Raw genomic sequence first — 19,046 nt, 5'->3', positions numbered from 1 at the left:
ACTTGAAGCAAAGAAAAACAAGTCAGGAATCACCTTTTAACAAGTCATGATAAATAAATTGAACTGCCAAAAGGTGACCATCACTATAGTCAAACTAAAACATTCTGGCCTAGTTACATAAGCATGTTGTTTCAGGACTAATGTGCAGTGTACGGAATGGCAAGAAACACTGCCAAGCTTAGCTCACACTGCCCTATGACACCATATTCTGTTTTAGGTTTGAGGAATTTTAAAACAGATGACATCAGAACCACCATAAATAATAACTGTACATGCAATTAGATGGCAAGACATCAATAGCAGAGATTGACATTTTGGTATACACTAGACAAGTTTAGAATAGGTTTAAATGTATCCTATCGCTCATACAGTGAAGTGGAATCACATACCCAAGCAAATTTAGATAAAACTTATTCTAGCAAGCCCCTATTGTCAAATAATGTTTGTATACCTAACGCACAGATTCTCTCGCTGTGCCATTTGAGCCCTTGTTTGCAAAGGAAGACATTGATGAGAGGTACGAAAAAGCCCAGTCACCAACTTTTAGTCAGGCAAATAGTTGGTTTACAAATGGCACAACAGACTAAAGGTGGTGGATGGCAAATTCCCATGCGTGAAGTACAATAAGGCACTTTATAGAAAGGTTTTGTAGCACATAAAGGGTTTGAGATGGAAAACCTACAAAGTCTTATTCACTTGAATCTGTGTAACTTGAATGGTTACAATAAACTGACCACAGTGGCAGAGCAGGCATTGCGCAATTGACGTTCATAATGCAACCCAACATTGGAGTGTCAAAGGTCTGTACCAGGCCCCACCCCCCCAGTTTTGCTGTACGTTTCCACTAGACTTTGTAAGCGTATATAGAAACCACACATTTTCACAAAGGGATGTCCTCTAGAGACCAGGATAAGTACATCAGGTTTACACACATTACTTGGGTATCCAAAAGCAAGCGAGACATAAATCAGTAACAATATGTTAGAAGCATTTACTATGGATGATAATTACTTCAAATAAGTCTGAGGAAGTATATGAGTCATACAAATGTTAAGGACTGTTGAGAGATATATTTTTTAAAAAGGGGGCACAAAAGAAAATAAAGATTTCAGGGGCATGAGTGAATTTCACAGAGGTTCCATCAACAACAACAAAAAAGTTGCCCATGACCCTATAAAACTGTACAAGGACAGCCATTTCAGTTTCTCAGACTCCATAAGCATACTCCTGTCCTCTTTACATAGTAATATGGTCAGTCTAATATATAGGAAAGAGCAGAGAAAGGCTTTATTACAATACTAACAGTGCAGATTCAAAGCCTACTGTAGAAGTCCCTCAAAGCAAAATACCATTCTGAACTAAAGTCAGAACTTTGGATTTAACAGAATGGTTGAACATACAGAAAACATAATAGAACATAAAGGGCCCATCCATCTGTTTAAATGTCTACATTTAGGATTGTTTTTGTCCCTCTAACGCTTGCTGCTATGACAGGGAAATGGACTGAAATAAGAAAATGGCAAGGTTCATAGATCTTATGATGAACCGGGGTTTCAAACTGAGAAAAATCCTTTAATCTACAAGTCCAAAAAGGGAAAAACCAGTCAGTTCTTGCCATTTTTACCACTTAAAAAAATGAGGATTACAAAAAATACATTCAATTGCAATGTATAATGCATCAGAGAGAGCCGTGGGTACAGGAAGTTCAGAGCAATTACACAACATGCTCACAGCTCTAACTAAATGCCACTCCCCTCAGTACCTCAATGAAACTCACTGCACCTTATTCTAACTGTATTGGAGTAGAACAGGAAGAGAAGGGGCTCCATCGATGGGCACCAAGTACAGAACTAGTGATTGACCAGGCCCTGAAGCATCATCACCAGGCGCCGGGCTCTCTTGCTAAGAGGACTGTGTGGGTCCTGCTGCAGGAACTGGAACAGTTTCTGTCGGACCTGGGACAGCACAGTACTCATGTGGTCTCTCGTCACCGGATCACCATGGTCCAGGTTCATCACAGCATCCTCCAAGTAACTGATACAGACAGAGAAGTTTACCGTGGGCTTTCAAAATACTCAAATAATACCATTTAAGCCAATAGTGTTATTGGCTTGTGTGTACCGACAAAGTCACCTTTATTTCCTTGCAGCCGAAGGCAAAGATTTGAATGGCTTGATTAAAACAGAGTAAATGCTGTCTTGTGACTGATCACCCAGCAGCACTGTCCCGTTATCCAATCCAGATGGCTCAACCCAAATGAATCCCATCAGATTGTTTTAATTTTATATCTGTAGACCCAATCGAATGCATTTAAACCTCTAAACACAGTTAACTCAATGGTAATCTTGGGGTTTAAGAACCATTAATCTCCATACACTCAAAGTGCCCAATTACTCTATAATTTCAGCTAAACCCCCCCCCCCCCCCCCCCCCCCATCAGGTCTCTTCTCTACTAAACCTGATATGCCTTTAAAAGCCATTGCACGCAAAGTAAATTTTTTTGGGGGGGGCGATAACGATGAAATGTGCATGATAAAAGATATGAAATATTCAAGAGCAGCACATCTCTTCTGTGATATATCTTACACACCTGGTTTAAAACAGTTGCACTGTAACAGCCAATCAATACCATGCATGAAGGCATTGGACTGTATGCAAACACCCTTTAGGTGTACAGCCACACCCCACACACAGATTCATTCCCACAGATGGCGTAGATCTCAACAGCTGGCCAGTATCAGGCTGATAGTTTTTAGGGTGCAATTCAAACTGGATTGAGACTGGTCATTTGAGCTTTTAAAGAGCATTAAAGGGACTTGGCACGTCATTGTCTGGACATTATTCCCATATTCATAGGCCCATCCTGTTCCCATAACACACATTTGTTAAGTGGGCCAGAAGGGTGAAAAGCATTACAGCTGCAGTTTGATACAGCTCAACAAGGAGCAAATGTGACTAAGGGAACCCTCCCCCACACAGGGAACCCTCCCCCACACAGGGAACTAAGGGAACCCTCCCCCACACAGGGAACTAAGGGAACCCTCCCCCACACAGGGAACTAAGGGAACCCTCCCCCACACAGGGAACTAAGGGAACCCTCCCCCACACAGGGAACTAAGGGAACCCTCCCCCACACAGGGAACTAAGGGAACCCTCCCCCACACAGGGAACTAAGGGAACCCTCCCCCACACAGGGAACTAAGGGAACCCTCCCCCACACAGGGAACTAAGGGAACCCTCCCCCACACAGGGAACTAAGGGAACCCTCCCCCACACAGGGAACTAAGGGAACCCTCCCCCACACAGGGAACTAAGGGAACCCTCCCCCACACAGGGAACTAAGGGAACCCTCCCCCACACAGGGAACTAAGGGAACCCTCCCCCACACAGGGAACTAAGGGAACCCTCCCCCACACAGGGAACTAAGGGAACCCTCCCCCACACAGGGAACTAAGGGAACCCTCCCCCACACAGGGAACTAAGGGAACCCTCCCCCACACAGGGAACTAAGGGAACCCTCCCCCACACAGGGAACTAAGGGAACCCTCCCCCGAATGTTGATCTGCCGTTCATCTGCAGTTTGTTCGGCGGGGCGTTTTAGGGTCAACCTGACATCTGACATTTTCTCTTGATTCAACATGTCGAATCAGATTGCAAATGACATCCGGCGCTCTAAATCAGAGGTGCTAAGTACTCTCAGCCGCCAAATTCAGACGTGAGTTATATCATTCTACTTGAAAGTAAGTCTAAGAAGCAGTAGGTCTGTTCGATGTGCTCAACTAAAATTTTATTTTAAGGTCTTTTACAGTGCATTCGGAAAGTATTCAGACCCCTTAACTTTTCCCAAATTTTGTGACCTACAGCCTTATTCTAAAATGGACTAAATAAATGTTTATCCTCATCCACACACAATGATAAAGCGAAAACAGGATTAGACATTTTTACAAGTGTATTAAAAATTAAAAGATACATTTCTTATTTACAACTATTCAGACCCTTTTCTATGAGACACGAAATTGAGCTCCGGTGCATCCTGTTTCCATTGATCATCCTCAAGGAATTGTCCGTAGAGCTCCGAGACAAGATTGTGTCGACGCGCAGATCTGGGCACGGGTAGCAAAAATTGTCTGCAATATTTAAGGTTCCCAAAAACACAGTGGCCTCCATTCTTAAATGGAAGAAGTTTGAACCACCAATACTCATCCTAGAGCTGGCTGCCTGCCAAACTGAGAAATCGAGGGATAAGAGCCTTGGTCAGGGAGGTCACTGACAGAGTTCCTCTGTGGAGATGAGAACCTTCCAGAAGGACAATCATCTCTGCAGCACTCTAACAATCAGGTCTTTATGGTAGAGTGACCAGACGGAAGACACTCCTCAGTAAAAGGCACATGACAGCCCAATTGGAGTTTGCCAAAAGGCACCTAAAGGACTCTCAGACAATGAGAAACAAGATTCTCTGGGCTGACCAAGATTTAATTATTTTGCCTGAATGCCAAGTGGCACATCTGGAGGAAAAGAGTGAGTGAAGAGTGAAGTATGGTGGTGGCAGCATCATGCTGTGGGGATGTATTTCAGTGGCAGGGACTGGGAGACTAGTCAGGATCGAGGCAAAGATGAATGTAGCAAAGTACAGAGAGATCCGTGATGAAAACCTGCTCCAGAGACCTCAGGACCTGACTGGGGTGAATGGTCACCTTCCATCAGGACAACAACCCTAAGCACATGGCCAAGACAATGCAGGGGTGGCTTTGGGACAAATCTCTGAATGTCCTTGAGTGGCCAAGCCAGAGCCCAGACTTGAACCCAGTCTAACATCTCTGGAACGACCTGAAAATAGCTGTACAGGAACACTCCCCATCCAACCTGACAGCGCTTGAGAGGATGTGCATAGAATGGGAGAAACTCCCCAAATATAGGCGTGCCAAGATTGTAGCGACATACCCAAGGAGACTTGAGGCTGTAATTGATGTCAAACGTACTTCAACAAAGTAATGAGTAAAGGGTCTGAATACTCAGGTGAAATATTTATATAAATTAGCACAACAAAAAAATCTTGCTTTATCATTATGGGGTAGTGTGTAGAGATTGAGGGGAAAAAAAACATTTTAGAATAAGGTAGTAACAAAATGTGGAAAATGATGCCTGAATACTTTCGAATGCACTGTATTTTAGATTTTTTGCACCAGCCGAAACAATATTTTTGGTTATGGAAAATATATATTCAACAGCTATTTAGATAGTGTAGAGAATCATTGTACTCTTATTTTGTCACAAAACTGAAATCAAGCTAACTATTACAGTTTTAACAACCAGGAAATTGCGTTGCGATTTCAGCATAGCACAACTTTAAAGGGTAACTCTGCCACTTTTCAACCTCATACCCTCATTGACCTCATTATCTACAGCACCTAACCAGTGTCTACATATGGGGAAAATAGGTGCATTTCTATGTTGTACAGGTTGATAAATTAGTTTCTTAGTTTTAATCCCAACCTGTGATGTCATACAGAAGCATTTTTAGGACCTTCTCTACACTGGTTTGGTGCAGGAGATAATGAAAATGAGGTTGAAAAGTGTTCCTTACGGGAGGCCCGTAAGAGCACAAACCCGATTAAGATCAAACAAAAAAATCTAATCTCAAGCTGCCCATGGCCGACTTATTACATCCAAGGTGTGTAAAAATTTACTTTGATGTGTTCTGAGTGTGTGTTTGTATGTTTTAGCATGGGTGCATAGAGGGGTCTATGACGAGTTTGAGCATCAAATCTGTGGGTTACAACATGTTCCTGTGGGTGCACATGCATACCTGATCTTGAGCTCAGAGCGTGTGGCCAGGTTAGTGGACAGCTGCTGTATGAGGGACAGCAGCACTGGCTGGATCAGGGGGCAGGGATGCTGGCCAAACACCTGCTGGGAGTCAATGGTCTCGCACACATACAGAACCAGGTTCAGGTCAGAGGCTGACAGGGCCTACAGGGGAGGGGGTTAGAGGAGATGAGATCGATCAGACACCAAAGGTACATTTTAAATGATGCCCTTGGACATCCCCATGCAGTGGAAGGGAGAGGCTGTGAGACCTGATGGGATGGGTAGGTGCTTGGGCGGTATCCTGATAATCATAGTCCTTTTCTTATGCCAGGATTTACGGTATTACCGGCATACTACACAAGGGGCGCAAAAAAAATGCAAGAAAAGCCCACTGTGCCTCTACCAGAATACTAACAAAATTAGAACAGCAAAATCACAGATGCTTTTAGCTAAATGCTAACGAGTGAAAACAAACATAACTAATTGCAAAGACAGGCAAATCCAGCTCATAAAGTTATACAGCCTAGCTAGTAGCTACCGAATGATATTTTCGGTGAGTGTGGACATTTACAAGTGAAAGAGAACAAAATAAATTTAGCAAATGAACAAAGTTGTGATTCATACTTTTCTGAAGGAAGAGCAGCATGTGTACACAGAGCAGAGGGGAGTAGAGGAGAGAACAGAGGAGGAAAAAAACACTAGTAGGAAGCACAGGGGGAAAAATGGCAACTGTACAGATTACAGAGTTCTTTGACTTCTCAAACATGGCAGAAAGACATAAGATATCTGGTGGCAAACATTTAGTATTGAATTTCATAGATGTGTTACTTCATCACCTCACAACAGAGACTCACTGATAGATATAGAACTCTATGGACTCACCTGCTCCCGCTTTCTCCCACTGTGCCATTTACAAACAAACACGTGACTGGCTCAACTGTTCTGGGGAACTACAGTAAGCTTGACCGGTGAAATGAAGAACTTAATCTTCTTTATCTCCTAACGTATTGCACAAGTTGACTGCAGGTATCAACTTAAAAAGTAGCTACAAATATTAAGTTTCATGAAAAACATTTGAAATAGTTGACGGTAATGAAAAACCCTCCAGTGTTTTTTTTCCAAATGCCCTGGTATACATGTTACAGTATACCGCCCAAGCCCATGGCGGTGCATCAGGGAGCAGGACTCTCACCTGTTGGAAGGCCTGGTTGAGCTGTCCCTGCTGCAGCAGCTGCAATATGTTGGCCTGCTGGGCCTGGTAGTCGAGGAGTGGGGTAGGGACGGGCGTGCCTGCAGCAGAGCGCATGGCCTGCATGATGCTGGAGGTCACAGCTGCCTGCTGCTCCTTCATGGCCATGCTCACCTCACCCTTCACTATGCGCTGCACCTGGGTCAGGATCGATTCCTGCAGGCTGGATGTAGGACAGACAAAAATAGGCACAGTAATATGAACAAGGAATACTATCAAAATATTTACAGTGCATTCAGAAACTATTCAGACCCCTTGGCTTATTCCACATTTTGTTAAGTTACAGCCTTATTCTAAATTGATGAAACACATTTTTCCCACCTTATACACACACACACTACCCCATAATGACAAAGCAATAACAGGTTTAGACATTTTTGAAAATGTATTAAAATAAAAAACCTCCACATAAGTATTGAGACAATCTGCTATGAGACTCAAAATTGAGCTCAGGTGCATCCTGTTTCCATTGATCATCCTTGAGATGTTTCTACAACTTCATGAGTCCACCTGTGGTCAATTCAATTGTTTGGATATGATTTGGAAAAGGCACACACCCGTCTATATAAAGGTCCCACAGTTGACAGTGCATGTCAGAGCAAAAACCAAACCATGAGGTCAAAGGAATTGTCCGTAGAGCTCAGAGACAGGATTGTGTTGAGGCACAGCTCTGGGGAAGGGTAGCAAAACATTTCTGCAGCATTGAAGGTCCCCAATAACACAGTGGCCTCAATCATTCTTAAAATGGAAGAAGTTTGGAACCACCAAGACTCCTCATAGAGTAGCCGGCAGGCCAAGCTGAGCAATCGGGGGAACAGGGCCTTGGTCAGGGAGGTGACCAAGAAGCCGATGGTCACTCTGACAGAGCTCCAGAGTTCCTCTGTGGAGATGGGAGAACCTTCCAGAAGGACAACCATCTCTGCAGCACTCCACCAATCAGGCCTTTATGGTAGCGTGGCCAGACAGAAGCCACTCCTCAGTAAAAGGCACATGACAGCCTGCTTGGAGTTGGCCAAAAGGCAGCTAAAGGATTCTCAAACCATGAAAAACAAGATTATCTGGTTTGATGAAACCAAGAATGAATTCTTTGGCCTGAATGCCAAGCATCACGTCTGAAGGAAACCTGGCCCCATCCCTACTGTGGCAACATCATGCTGTGTGGATGTTCTTCAGCGGCAGGGGCTGGGGAACTAGTCAGGATCGAAGTAAAAATGAATGGAGCAAAGTACAGAGAGATCCTTGAAGAAAACCTGCTCCAGAGCGCTCAGGACCTCAGACTGTGGTGAAGGTTTACCTTTCAACAAGACAACGACCCTAAGCACATAACCAAGACAACTCAGGAGTGGCTTCGGGACTAGTCTCTGAATGTCCTTGAGTGGTCAAGCCTTAGCCCGGACTTGAACCCGATCGCACATCTCTGAAGAGACCGGCAAATTGCTCTCAATCCAACAATACAGAGCTTGAGAGGATCTTTAGAGAAGAATGAACCTCTAAATACAGGTGTGCCAAGCTTGTAGTGTCATATCCGTGAAGACGCAAGGCTGTAATTGCTGCCAAAGGTGCTTCAACAAAGTACTGAGTAAAGGGTCTGAATACTTATGTAAAATGCGAAATTGCCTTTATTTTTAATAAATTAGCAAACATTTCAAAACCCTGTTTTTGATTTGTCATTATGGGGTATTGATGGGGGGGAAACTATTTTAATAAATTTTAGAATAAGGTTGTAACCTAACAAAACATAGAAAAGGTCAAGCGGTCTGAATACTTTTCAAATGCACTGTAAAATGCTTGAAAATGTGTCATTTCCAAAACACTTTATAACAATCAAAACACTTAAAGTTATTCATTCCCACATCCTAAAAAACAAAATCTATAAATGCAAGCGCTATTTCATTAATTGCTTTGCAAATTTATGGTTCAATTGAAATTAAGCCCAGGATTAAGGTGTTTGTTTTTCTACTGAACCAATCCATTACACAGCCACTCAACATGGCAACCCAAACTACTTGCTAAGGCATCTATTAGGCATGTCTGATCAATCACAAAAAATGTTTAAAAGCCTGGTTGGACTTACTTTCCCACCGTCATGTTGAGCTGGTGCTGGACCTCCGAGCGGACACTTGCTGTGACAGTGGTGGCCAGCTGATCCGTAGAACTCTGGAACGTGTCAATCATCTGCTGCAGCTGGCCAATCATAGGGTCCTGGCCCTCCAGCTCATGCTGCTTCCTGCTCTTCACATGGGTCTCCAGTTGCTGGATATCTACAGAGGAAAACAAATATCCTCAGTATGACACAGTAAGATCTGTCAGGCATATTCAGATGTGCTGTTAGCACAATATAAAAAAAAAACAGCTGAAAAAAAATACAGCAAATGTTTATCAATACATACATCTATGTTAAGAGCAGTGGGCTTTGTATGACAAATGCAACAAGTTAAAAACTAGGCTAAGTCCATGACCTTGCTCTTGGGTGAAACTGCATAAAGTGAAGAAAAAGCCTGAAACTCTGAGTTAATAATTCGTAATAGGATTGTCATACACTCATGGGTTCCCTGCTTGAAGCTGTCATTGATCTGCTGGAACATAGACTGGCAGCCCCTCTCAAACACAGGCAGCACAATGCTCTGGAACGCATCTTTGTAGGCAGCCTGGATAGGCCCCTGCATTGCCTCAGCAGCTGCCCGGCCGATTGCATCTGTGGTGTTCTGCACAGAAAGGGATGCAAAGGCATTTGTGTGTGTGCATTTTGACTGAAGACTGAATAAGTGAGCTATAAGACTACTTTACATCCTTTGATCCAATGACCAACCTAGGCTCTAGAGCAGGGCATGCTAAACTCTTTGGGCCCAAGACCCCATTTTGATATCAGAAATCTTTTGCGATCCCATAGTTAAAAAGAGATGTAATCAACAGCCAATGTTAACTTTTTAATTTGGGGCTATATTAAAAATCACTGACAGTTTTTAAAATTCAATCTGAAGGAAGTATAGTTTGAAGGGTTGGAACCTAAATTATTTACTAATCGTTTCGTTCTGAACAGAACATTGCCTTTTTTTTCTCCCTTTTTCAATCCACTGACTAGCAAAATAAAGTTTTGAACTGGTTCAATCCAAAAGTATCAGTTTATATCATTCCTTTTAAAACATAAAATATTTTTATTTTCTTTACATTTAGCTCAACATTAAACATACTTCACCAATCTGCACAGCTAAAGCAGCTTACTGTGGAGCAGGTAAGCATCTTAAAAATATACAGGAAAGTCATTAAGAACAAATTGTATTTTGCCGTAAGAGCATGGTTTAATCATAATGCAAGACAAACACACGGTGCTGTAGCGCGAGAGAAGCAACTGTATTATACAAACCTTAACTTTGATTGAATAAGTCAAACCAACTCTTCTCTAATTAAACATCTGATCCTAATTTCTGAATTACGTTTGTAACGTGGTCAGTAGGCTACAATAACCTCTGCTTCAGTGGGGAGGGGCAGGTAGCCTAAACACACACCAGCAAAAATGTTCATAGGCGCACCCCTCTGAACGTTATTAAATAATGGTTCTGTTCCGGAACAGTATAGATCACTTTCGATCTTTTCGGTTCTGTTCCCTGACCCGGTTCCAACCATTGGTTTGAAGTTACTTCAATGCATCAGAAAGGTATTGGGAAGTTTAGGAAAACGTCAAGGAAGATCAGGCAATAACTGCGTATGATCTTTTGTGTAGAAATAAACATGATTGCCTTCAATGATGTTCTTTCCTCTCCCCAGTTATTGGATGCAGATTTTGTGCCTGGTCCTGTCCACTCTATTCTAACGACACCCGCAAGGGCATGTGAGCATTGTAGAGGGAAAGAAAAGGCATGTGTGTGTCTTAGCTTTAAGCAAATGGGGTCATAATAGCTTATAGCCCCCATTGTTCAAAATGTAGAGATACATTTTGTAGGAAGAAAACCCCTGTCACAACTGCTATAAGCAAATATCGAAGGTAAGTCAACATAACGTGGTTCTATGAACTAAGCAGCGCATTTTTTAAATCCCCCCTGAATTTGTTGCCACCAACCTTTGACTTGACGACTTTGCTAACGTTCTCCTTCAGTGCTGCCTCCACAGTCGTCAGCTTAGCAGCGATGGTGTTATTCATCTGGGCAGTAACAGGCTCCAGACTCTTGATAATAGCTGTTAAGTAGCAAGGGCAAACATTTACTTCTCAGTGATTATACAGTTAACTTCATTTGATAAAAACTGTCGAATAAGTTAGGAAGTGTACTGACTGGGAGGAACAGTTTTCTTCATCTCCTCTCGGAGAGTCTTGTCCAGACGGTTACACAGGGTGTTGTTGAGAGTTTGAGCCAGCTGCTGGGAGAGATGTTCCTGGAGTTGCTGGTTACGGTTCTGTCCCTCTGCTAGGATTCTCTCCATTCTCCTCTCTGAGAAACACCGCCGGGTCAAGGATCAAACAGTGGGTTGATAAGGAAGTGCTTCTGCAACAAAACAATGTTCTTAAAGATGCAATATGCAGAAATGGCTCTGGCATTTCCTGGTTGCTAAAACTAATAGTTGGCGTAATTTCAGTTTGTGTGACAAAATAAGCATATAAACCACTAAAATATTTTCCATAACCAAATATATTGTATTTTCAGCTGGTGTACAAAACTGAAAGATGCAACATTTTTACTTGCGAACGAGAAGAATAGCAATAGCGCACATAGAAGCAATCTACTGCTTAGACTTGCTTTCAATGACAATGACAGACCAATAACTAATTTCTATGTGAATTTGGTCAGATTGCCCAATAAGTTACATATTGCAGCTTTAAATTAGGCACCTTTCTAGATGAAAAAGCATCTTTATTCATGTGAATTGAATTCCATTTAAACTACAATATCTGCATTCATAACACTATACACTACATGGCCAAAAGTATGAGGACACCTGCTCGTCGAACATCTCATTCTGAAATCATGGTTATTAATATGGTGTTGGTCCCCCCTTTGCTGCTAGAACAGCCTCTTCTGGGAAGGATTTCAACTAGAGGTTGGAAAATTGCTGCAGGGACTTCCATTCAGCCATGGCTGCTTCCATTCAGCCACAAGAGCATTAGTGAGGTTAGGCACTGATGTTGGGCAATTAGGCTTGGCTCGCAGTCGGCGTTCCAATTCATCCCAAAGGTGTTTGATGGGGTTGTGGTCAGGGCTCTGTGCAGTCCAGTCAAATTTTTCCACACTGATCGACAAGCCATTTCTGTATGGCTTGTATTTCTGTATGACCTTTGTGCACAGGGGCATTGTCATTCTGAAACAGGAAAAGGCCATCCCCAAACTGTTACAACAAAGTTGGAAGCACAGAACCATCTAGAAAGTCATTGTATGCTGTAGCGTTAAGATTCCCCTTCACTAGAGCTAAGGAGCTTAGCCCGAACCATGAAAAACAGCCCCAGACCATTATTCCTCTTCCACTAAACTTTACAGTTAGCACTATACATTTGGGCAGGTAGCGTTCCCCCGGCATGCGCAAAATCCAGATTTGTCCATCGGTGAAGCATGACTCATCACTCCAGAGAAAGCGTTTCCACTGCTCCAGAGTCCAATGGCTGCGAAACCTATTTCAGTTCTTGTGCTGACGTTGCTTCCAGAGGCAGTTTGGAACGAGGTAGTGAGTGTTGCAACCGGAGGACAGATGATTTTTACACGCTATGCACTTCAGCATCGGTGGTGCCGTTCTGTGAGCTTGTGTGGCCTACCACTTCACGGCTGAGCCGTTGTTGCTCCTAAAAGTTTCCACTTAACAATAACAGCACTTACAGTTGACAGGGGCAGCTCTAGCAGGGCATAAATTTGATGAACTGACTTGTTGGAAAGGTTGCATCCTATGACAGCACCACGTTGAAAGTCACTGAGCTCTTCAGTAATGGCCACATTACTGCCAATGTTAATCTATGGAGACTGCATGGCTGTGTGCCGAATCTAATTTGAAAGAGTGTCCACATACTGATAGCCATGTAGTATAACTTGCAGTGATCATCTCATACAAAACTATATAATTTTCAATGGTACCACTACATAGGGAGGTCTAGGAGTTGGCACTGATTGTAATTTGTGACATGTCCCAGTTGTAAGGATACGTTCATGCTCCTGCTGGCTGACCATGACGTGCTCCACATGGGCTATGACAGAGCTCTGCACGGCGTCCATGTGGCCCGTCACTCTCTGCAGCAGCTCTAGCTGACTCTGACGGAGATCCGCTAGCTCCCTCTGCTGGTTACGCAGCAGCATCAGCAGCTCTTCCTGCACCTCAGGATTCATCTGCAACAGGTTAGATCAGATTACACCATGGTGTCTAGGCAAACCAGGTAGAATGTATCATCTAATTATCAGGGAACAAATGGTATTGCTGAAAATGTATGTATAATGGACACATCTTGGTGCCAGTATTATAATCACAACTTAAAGATAAAAAAGTAAGTGAATCATATTCATTCAGCCATGATCGCTTACCTGATGTTGATGGTTATGATGCTCAGGCTGCCTGGACTGAGAGGCATGAGATGCATCCCTAAAAAGAGAGAAGGCAAAGAGGCCATTAGACACAGAAGTAAATATCAGAGAATAACATTATGTGGTAACTGTCATGGTCATCACCCACCCGTCATCTTTTTTACTCTTCCTCTTGAGTTTAGGGGAGCCTCTGGGAGAGCTCTTCCACTCCTTCACTGGCAGTCTTTGAGACGACCTGGCTCCACAGTTCCCGGAGGACGACGCTAGACTGGCCACCTCGTCATCATGGTCACTGTGTGACAGGAAAACAAAGCAAGAGGAGTTTAAGTGCCCACAATAGGTGGTGATAATGGGTACACGGCATGGGTACAAAAAAACCTGTGCAGGTTTAAGATGAACATTAAATCAGAATCAAGAATACATTTAAATGGAAACTTTAATCAAACATTGACTTCCAAAACACAACAAATACTGCATCCCTCCAGGACCAGGGCTATTGACAACGAAAGGGAAGTTCTAGAGATGTAACTATCTTACCTTTGTTCTGCACTGGCGTCCTGACTGTCATTCTGGGTTAAGTGGTAGGTGCGTCTGTGGTATGGAGAGGACATGTGTCTGTCCTTCATTTCCTCCCTTGAGCTAAAAGCAAGAAATACCATTTAAAACTAAAAAGCCGATTTGTGTAGGTTCTTCAGGTTGCATGCATAGGTAAAGACACTATGCCTATGTCCACGCGTGTGTGAGACTGTCTTACCAGTCTCCTAGGCCGTTGTCCCGCAGGCTGTTGCGCGTTTCCCGTGTGATGTCAGGAGCTGCAGGCCAGGGGTGGCTTGTGTTGTCAGAGCAGGAGGCAGCGGCGGCTGCAGCAGCATTCTCCTGTGACAGGGCATTCTCCAGTAGTGAAGGAGTGTTACTGAGCCTCTGCTCTGCCTCCACTGCTCCAGCAACCAGCTCCAGGGTCAGGTGGCCGTGGTCAGAGTTGTTCCGGTTCCGTGGAGAGAGGTGGTGAAGGGCTGAAGCTGCAGAAGCCATGCTGTCTGTGTGGAGGGCTGGGAGAGGGTCTCGGGATTCAGCTCCAGACACAACCCCCAGGCTTCGCTGCAGCGTCTCAGAGGCGATCTCAGGGATGTCCTGGGACATGGCCGTGGAGGCAGATGAGATGACGTCTGGAGATCGGGCCAGGGTGGGAGAGGCATGCTGAATCAGCATAGGCTCAATGACCTGTGGGTCCAGCGAGAGGGGCGGGTTTGGAGAGGGAAGCACCTGTATAGGGCAGAATGGGTAGGTGAGGGGGAACATGAGCATATGAGGAGTGGTCTTTTGTAGAGGTCGACTGATTATTGGAGGACCAAAAAAAAGCAGATACCGATTAAAATCGGCCAATATTTTTAAATGTATTTGTAATAATAACCATTACAATAATATTGAATTAACACTTATTTTAACTTAATATAAATACTTCAATCAAATCAATTTAGCCTCAAATAAATAAGTATTGCCAGTGTAACAGTATAGCTTCCGTCCCTTTCCTCGGCCCTACCTGGGCTCGAACCAGGAACACAACGACCACCCTCGAAGCATCATTACCCATCGCTCCACAAAAGCCGCGGCCCTTGCAGAGCAAGGGGAACAACTACTCCCAGTCTCAGAGCGAGTGACGTTTGAAACACTATTAGCACAAAAGTGCTGTTTGAAGACTGCTTACGAGCATGCTGCCGACCATCGCTCAGTCAGACTGCTCTATCAAATCATAGACTTAGTTATAACACACAGAAATACGAGCCTCTGGTCATTAATATGGTCAAATCCGGAAACTATCATTTCGAAAACCAAACGTTTATTCTTTCAGTGAAATACGGAACCATTCTGTATTTTATCTAACGGATGGCATCCAAGTCTAAATATTGCTGTTACTCATTGAACAACCTTCAATGTCATAATTATGTACAATTCATTACGGTCTTTGTTAGGAATAAATGGGCTTCACACAGTTCGCAACGAGCCAGGTAGCCCAAACTGCTGCATATACCGACTGCTTGCACGGAACGCAAGAGAAGTGACAATTTCCCTAGTTATAAGAAATTCATGTTAGCAGGCAAAATAACTAAATATGCAGGTTTAAAAATATATACTTGTGTATTGATTTTAAAGAAAGGCATTGATGTTTATGGGTAGGTACATATTGGTGCAACGACAGTGCTTTTTTCACGAATGCGTTCGTTAAATCACTCGTTTGGCGAAGTAGGCTGTGATTTGATGAGAAATTAACAGGCACCACATCGATTATATACAACGCAGGACACGCCAGATAAACTAGTAATACCATCAACCATGTGTAGTTAACTAGTGATTATGTTAAGATTGATTGTTTTTTTTATAAGATAAGTTTAATGCTAGCTAGCAACTTAACTTGGCTTCTTGCTGCCCTCGTGTAACAGGTAGTCAGCCTGCCACGCAGTCTCCTCGTGGAGTGCAATGTAAGGCAGGTGGTTAGAGCGTTAGTAACCAGAAGGCTGCAAAAACAAAGGTAAAAATCTGTCGTTCTGCCCCTGAACAGGCAGTTAACCCATCGTTCCTAGGCTGTCATTGAAAATAAGAATGTGTTCTTAACTGACTTGTCTTGTTAAATAAAGGTGTAAAATTATTTGTTTTTTCAATTAAATAAATAGGCTGCAATCGGTGTCCATAAATACCGATTGCTATGAAAACTTGGAATAGGCCCTAATTAAATCGGCCATTCCGATTAATCGGTCGACCTCTAGTCTCTTGTGGAAGAGGGTACATCTTTATGAGACAGCAGGGAAGACCAAAATGGAACAAGGAGTAAGGATGATGTCACATATGACGGAGGGACGAGAGGTCTTGTAAGTTGACAAACACGTTACGTTGGCCCCTCAGCCAATTGCGGCACACAATTCTGCATTCTAACCGCGTGAAATGACTGCGCTGTAGGTGCTAGCGTCCATGCAAGTGTGTGGCCTACCGGCATGTTGTCCCCTAGGCCTGAGATGAGAAGGGAGCTGGCTCTGGGGCTGCTGGTGCTCGCACTGAGGGTCAGACTGCTACTGCTCTCCACAGACATCTTGGGGTTCTGGGTCAGCTCCTCTCCTCCCCTGCAGACATTGACATCACAAGAGTCAGGGGATATCAAAGCACAATCTCTTTCCTTGTTCAGTCAATTATGAATTCCTTCCCTGTTATGCACCCTTTGAGTTGACCTACCTGGCACCACTGTCAGAGTTGCTGGTCATGGCTGTCACAATTTTCAGGCTGCTGGCACTGCTGCCTGGGGAGGCTGGGACCTGGGAGAGAAGGGCAGAAATCAAGTTCAAAGCGCAATCAAGATCCAGGAGTAATATCCCTCCCTTGGATATTCGCTAGCATTTTGATAAGAGTAGTGAGAATTTGGAACTGGACATACTGAAGCACTGGGGGTCATGAAGGCGTCAGGGGTCATGAGCTTGGGCATAGCGGCGGCGCCAGTGGGGGACATGAAGTCAGCAGGAGCAGGAAGGGCGGGAATCTTCCGGAGATCATTTTGGGAGCCACATCCGGACTCCTTGTCAGAGCTCAAACCTTCCATGCTCATGTCTGTCAAGTGATCCGAAAAACCTAGAAAAGCACAAAGATTAATACATGAAAATATGGGATAATGTTTCTAAAATCTCTTAAACTGAGTAAAGAATAGTTTTGGTTTATGACGACCAACGGTTCTCTTAACTCACCAAAGCCATCGTTTGAGTGAGGCAGAAATAACGACGAGCCAGACCCAAGGTTTGGCTGGAACCAGATCTGCACATCTTGAAGAGACCTGTGGACAGAAGAATACATCTAAACACTAATACAGGTGTATGAAATGGGATACTAAAAACGGATTAAATGGTCACAATTTCAATGCAGACCTCTGCGTAAATATGATAATAGGACCTGAATGACAACTCACTTTGTGTGGACACAGTATAGCTTTATTTGGATCCCAGCTCTGGATTCCATTGGGCCCTGGATGCCCTCTAGAGATAACAGGAAGAAAAATACAAAAATTATACCCATGATAACACGGGGGTCAGACCAGCCCATCATTAGATTAGGTAGTAGTGGTAATCGGGATCCAAGAAGGTGACACCAACCTGCAGTCATACTCTCGCTCTCCTCATCTGGGGGGAGGACCTCTGTGTGGCGCAGGCGGCTGCGGCTGACGTCCTGAACACCAAAGCTGAGTACAGGGTGTGTGAGCAGGAACTCAGACACGGCTGTGAAGCTGGCATGGCCCTTCTCCTGGTCCTGCAACAACTCCATCACATACAACACCTAGAGGGACAAAACAAAACAGGGTTAATAACTCATCCTGATACACAAAAAGGATCACAGTTGGTAGATAGATCATAGTGATATAGCAGGACACAGATGTAATTCTGACCTTTCTCTGTACGTCGCTGAGGATGAGGCATTCTGCAGAGAGGTCCAGGCTGGCCTTTAGACTGGGCAGGACTGAGGAGTTGAACGGGTCTGGAGAGAACCTGAAGGACATGTACATAGGCTCCCGTTAAAACAGGTCCAGTAACAGAGGTATGAATGAGACAACTTGCAAAGCATGAAAGAGCAGTGAAAAACACAGGTAAAACAGTCAGACCTGATGGTCTGCAGGCAGGTCCATGACACTGTGCACCACATCTTCAGCTCCTGGTTCTGATCAGCTCCAGTAATCAGAAAGCGCCAGAATGGAACACTAGAAAGGAAAAAGAGGGGGTCTAACAAATCTCTCATCAGTCCTTAAGAGTAAATTACACTGATTGCATTGGGTAATGCTCTAAAGATCCATGCATCTATGTAATCCTGGGTAACCAAATGTCACTTTCGCTAAATACTCAACACCTGTTCAGCTAAAGACGTACAGCAGCAGAAGAGAACAGTAGGGACTTACTCTGGGTCCTGTTTCTTGTGGTTGTCACAGAACAGCAGGCAGGAGAGGGGATTCCCATTGTGGGGCTGCCACTCATGCAGACATCTGTGAAAGAAGCCGGGGAGAGGACTTCACAGAGGAAAGTAAAAGTAACCATAGAGATACAGACGGAAAGGAATTGCAAGAAACTGGAATTTTAATATAAATATTATATTATAAAATAGAGTAATATTGAGTCAAGATCTACCTTGGCTGGTCCTGTCCTTCAATGTAGATTTGCCAGAACTTTACATAACCATCATGACTGGCTGTGGCCAAGACTGTGCCATCTGGAGACAGGGCACCTTCACTTATACGCTGGAGAAAAACACCACCCAAAACTACATTTCCATACTAAAAACCAGTCTGTAAATAAGTGCTTTCCATACTGGAAACAGACAATGTGATTACTAAATGCCCTACCTCTGTATGTCCTTTTATGGTTATAACTCCGTCCTTCAGGTCAGTGGCATCTACTGGCCAGGTGCTATTGTTGCTGCGGAGGATCTCCAGATCCCACACCTCAGCCTGGGGAGAAAAGACAGGACAATCAGCAAAA

At 43.8% G+C, this 19,046-nt stretch overlaps 1 protein-coding gene across 3 annotated transcripts in view; it reads right to left on the bottom strand.

Annotated features, from left to right (window-relative positions):
- Positions 1-528: 528 nt before the first annotated feature.
- The window catches only part of LOC110520482 (enhancer of mRNA-decapping protein 4), a 38,792-nt gene continuing 20,274 nt past the window's right edge, over positions 529-19,046 (bottom strand). For 2 of the 3 annotated variants that reach the window (XM_021597833.2, XM_021597852.2), the window contains exons 7-29: positions 18,911-19,015; positions 18,696-18,805; positions 18,470-18,577; positions 18,179-18,274; positions 17,966-18,065; positions 17,676-17,856; positions 17,492-17,558; positions 17,274-17,359; positions 16,970-17,160; positions 16,771-16,850; positions 16,532-16,661; positions 14,303-14,811; positions 14,086-14,187; positions 13,697-13,840; positions 13,549-13,606; positions 13,176-13,356; positions 11,326-11,481; positions 11,115-11,230; positions 9,597-9,762; positions 9,132-9,318; positions 7,001-7,220; positions 5,807-5,970; positions 529-2,034 (exon numbers count right to left, since the gene is read on the bottom strand). In XM_021597833.2, the coding sequence (XP_021453508.2) occupies positions 1,851-2,034; positions 5,807-5,970; positions 7,001-7,220; positions 9,132-9,318; positions 9,597-9,762; positions 11,115-11,230; positions 11,326-11,481; positions 13,176-13,356; positions 13,549-13,606; positions 13,697-13,840; positions 14,086-14,187; positions 14,303-14,811; positions 16,532-16,661; positions 16,771-16,850; positions 16,970-17,160; positions 17,274-17,359; positions 17,492-17,558; positions 17,676-17,856; positions 17,966-18,065; positions 18,179-18,274; positions 18,470-18,577; positions 18,696-18,805; positions 18,911-19,015 (3,441 nt within the window). In that variant the 3' untranslated portion in view covers positions 529-1,850. The remainder of the gene's footprint in view (positions 2,035-5,806; positions 5,971-7,000; positions 7,221-9,131; positions 9,319-9,596; positions 9,763-11,114; positions 11,231-11,325; positions 11,482-13,175; positions 13,357-13,548; positions 13,607-13,696; positions 13,841-14,085; positions 14,188-14,302; positions 14,812-16,531; positions 16,662-16,770; positions 16,851-16,969; positions 17,161-17,273; positions 17,360-17,491; positions 17,559-17,675; positions 17,857-17,965; positions 18,066-18,178; positions 18,275-18,469; positions 18,578-18,695; positions 18,806-18,910; positions 19,016-19,046) is intronic. The other variant, XM_021597842.2, reaches the window with a different exon arrangement.

This window comes from Oncorhynchus mykiss, chromosome 1, assembly GCF_013265735.2.
Source record: "Oncorhynchus mykiss isolate Arlee chromosome 1, USDA_OmykA_1.1, whole genome shotgun sequence".
In the NCBI taxonomy this organism is placed as follows: domain Eukaryota; kingdom Metazoa; phylum Chordata; class Actinopteri; order Salmoniformes; family Salmonidae; genus Oncorhynchus; species Oncorhynchus mykiss.
Note: the sequence above shows the minus strand (reverse complement) of the source record. Positions and strands in the feature narration are given on the sequence as shown.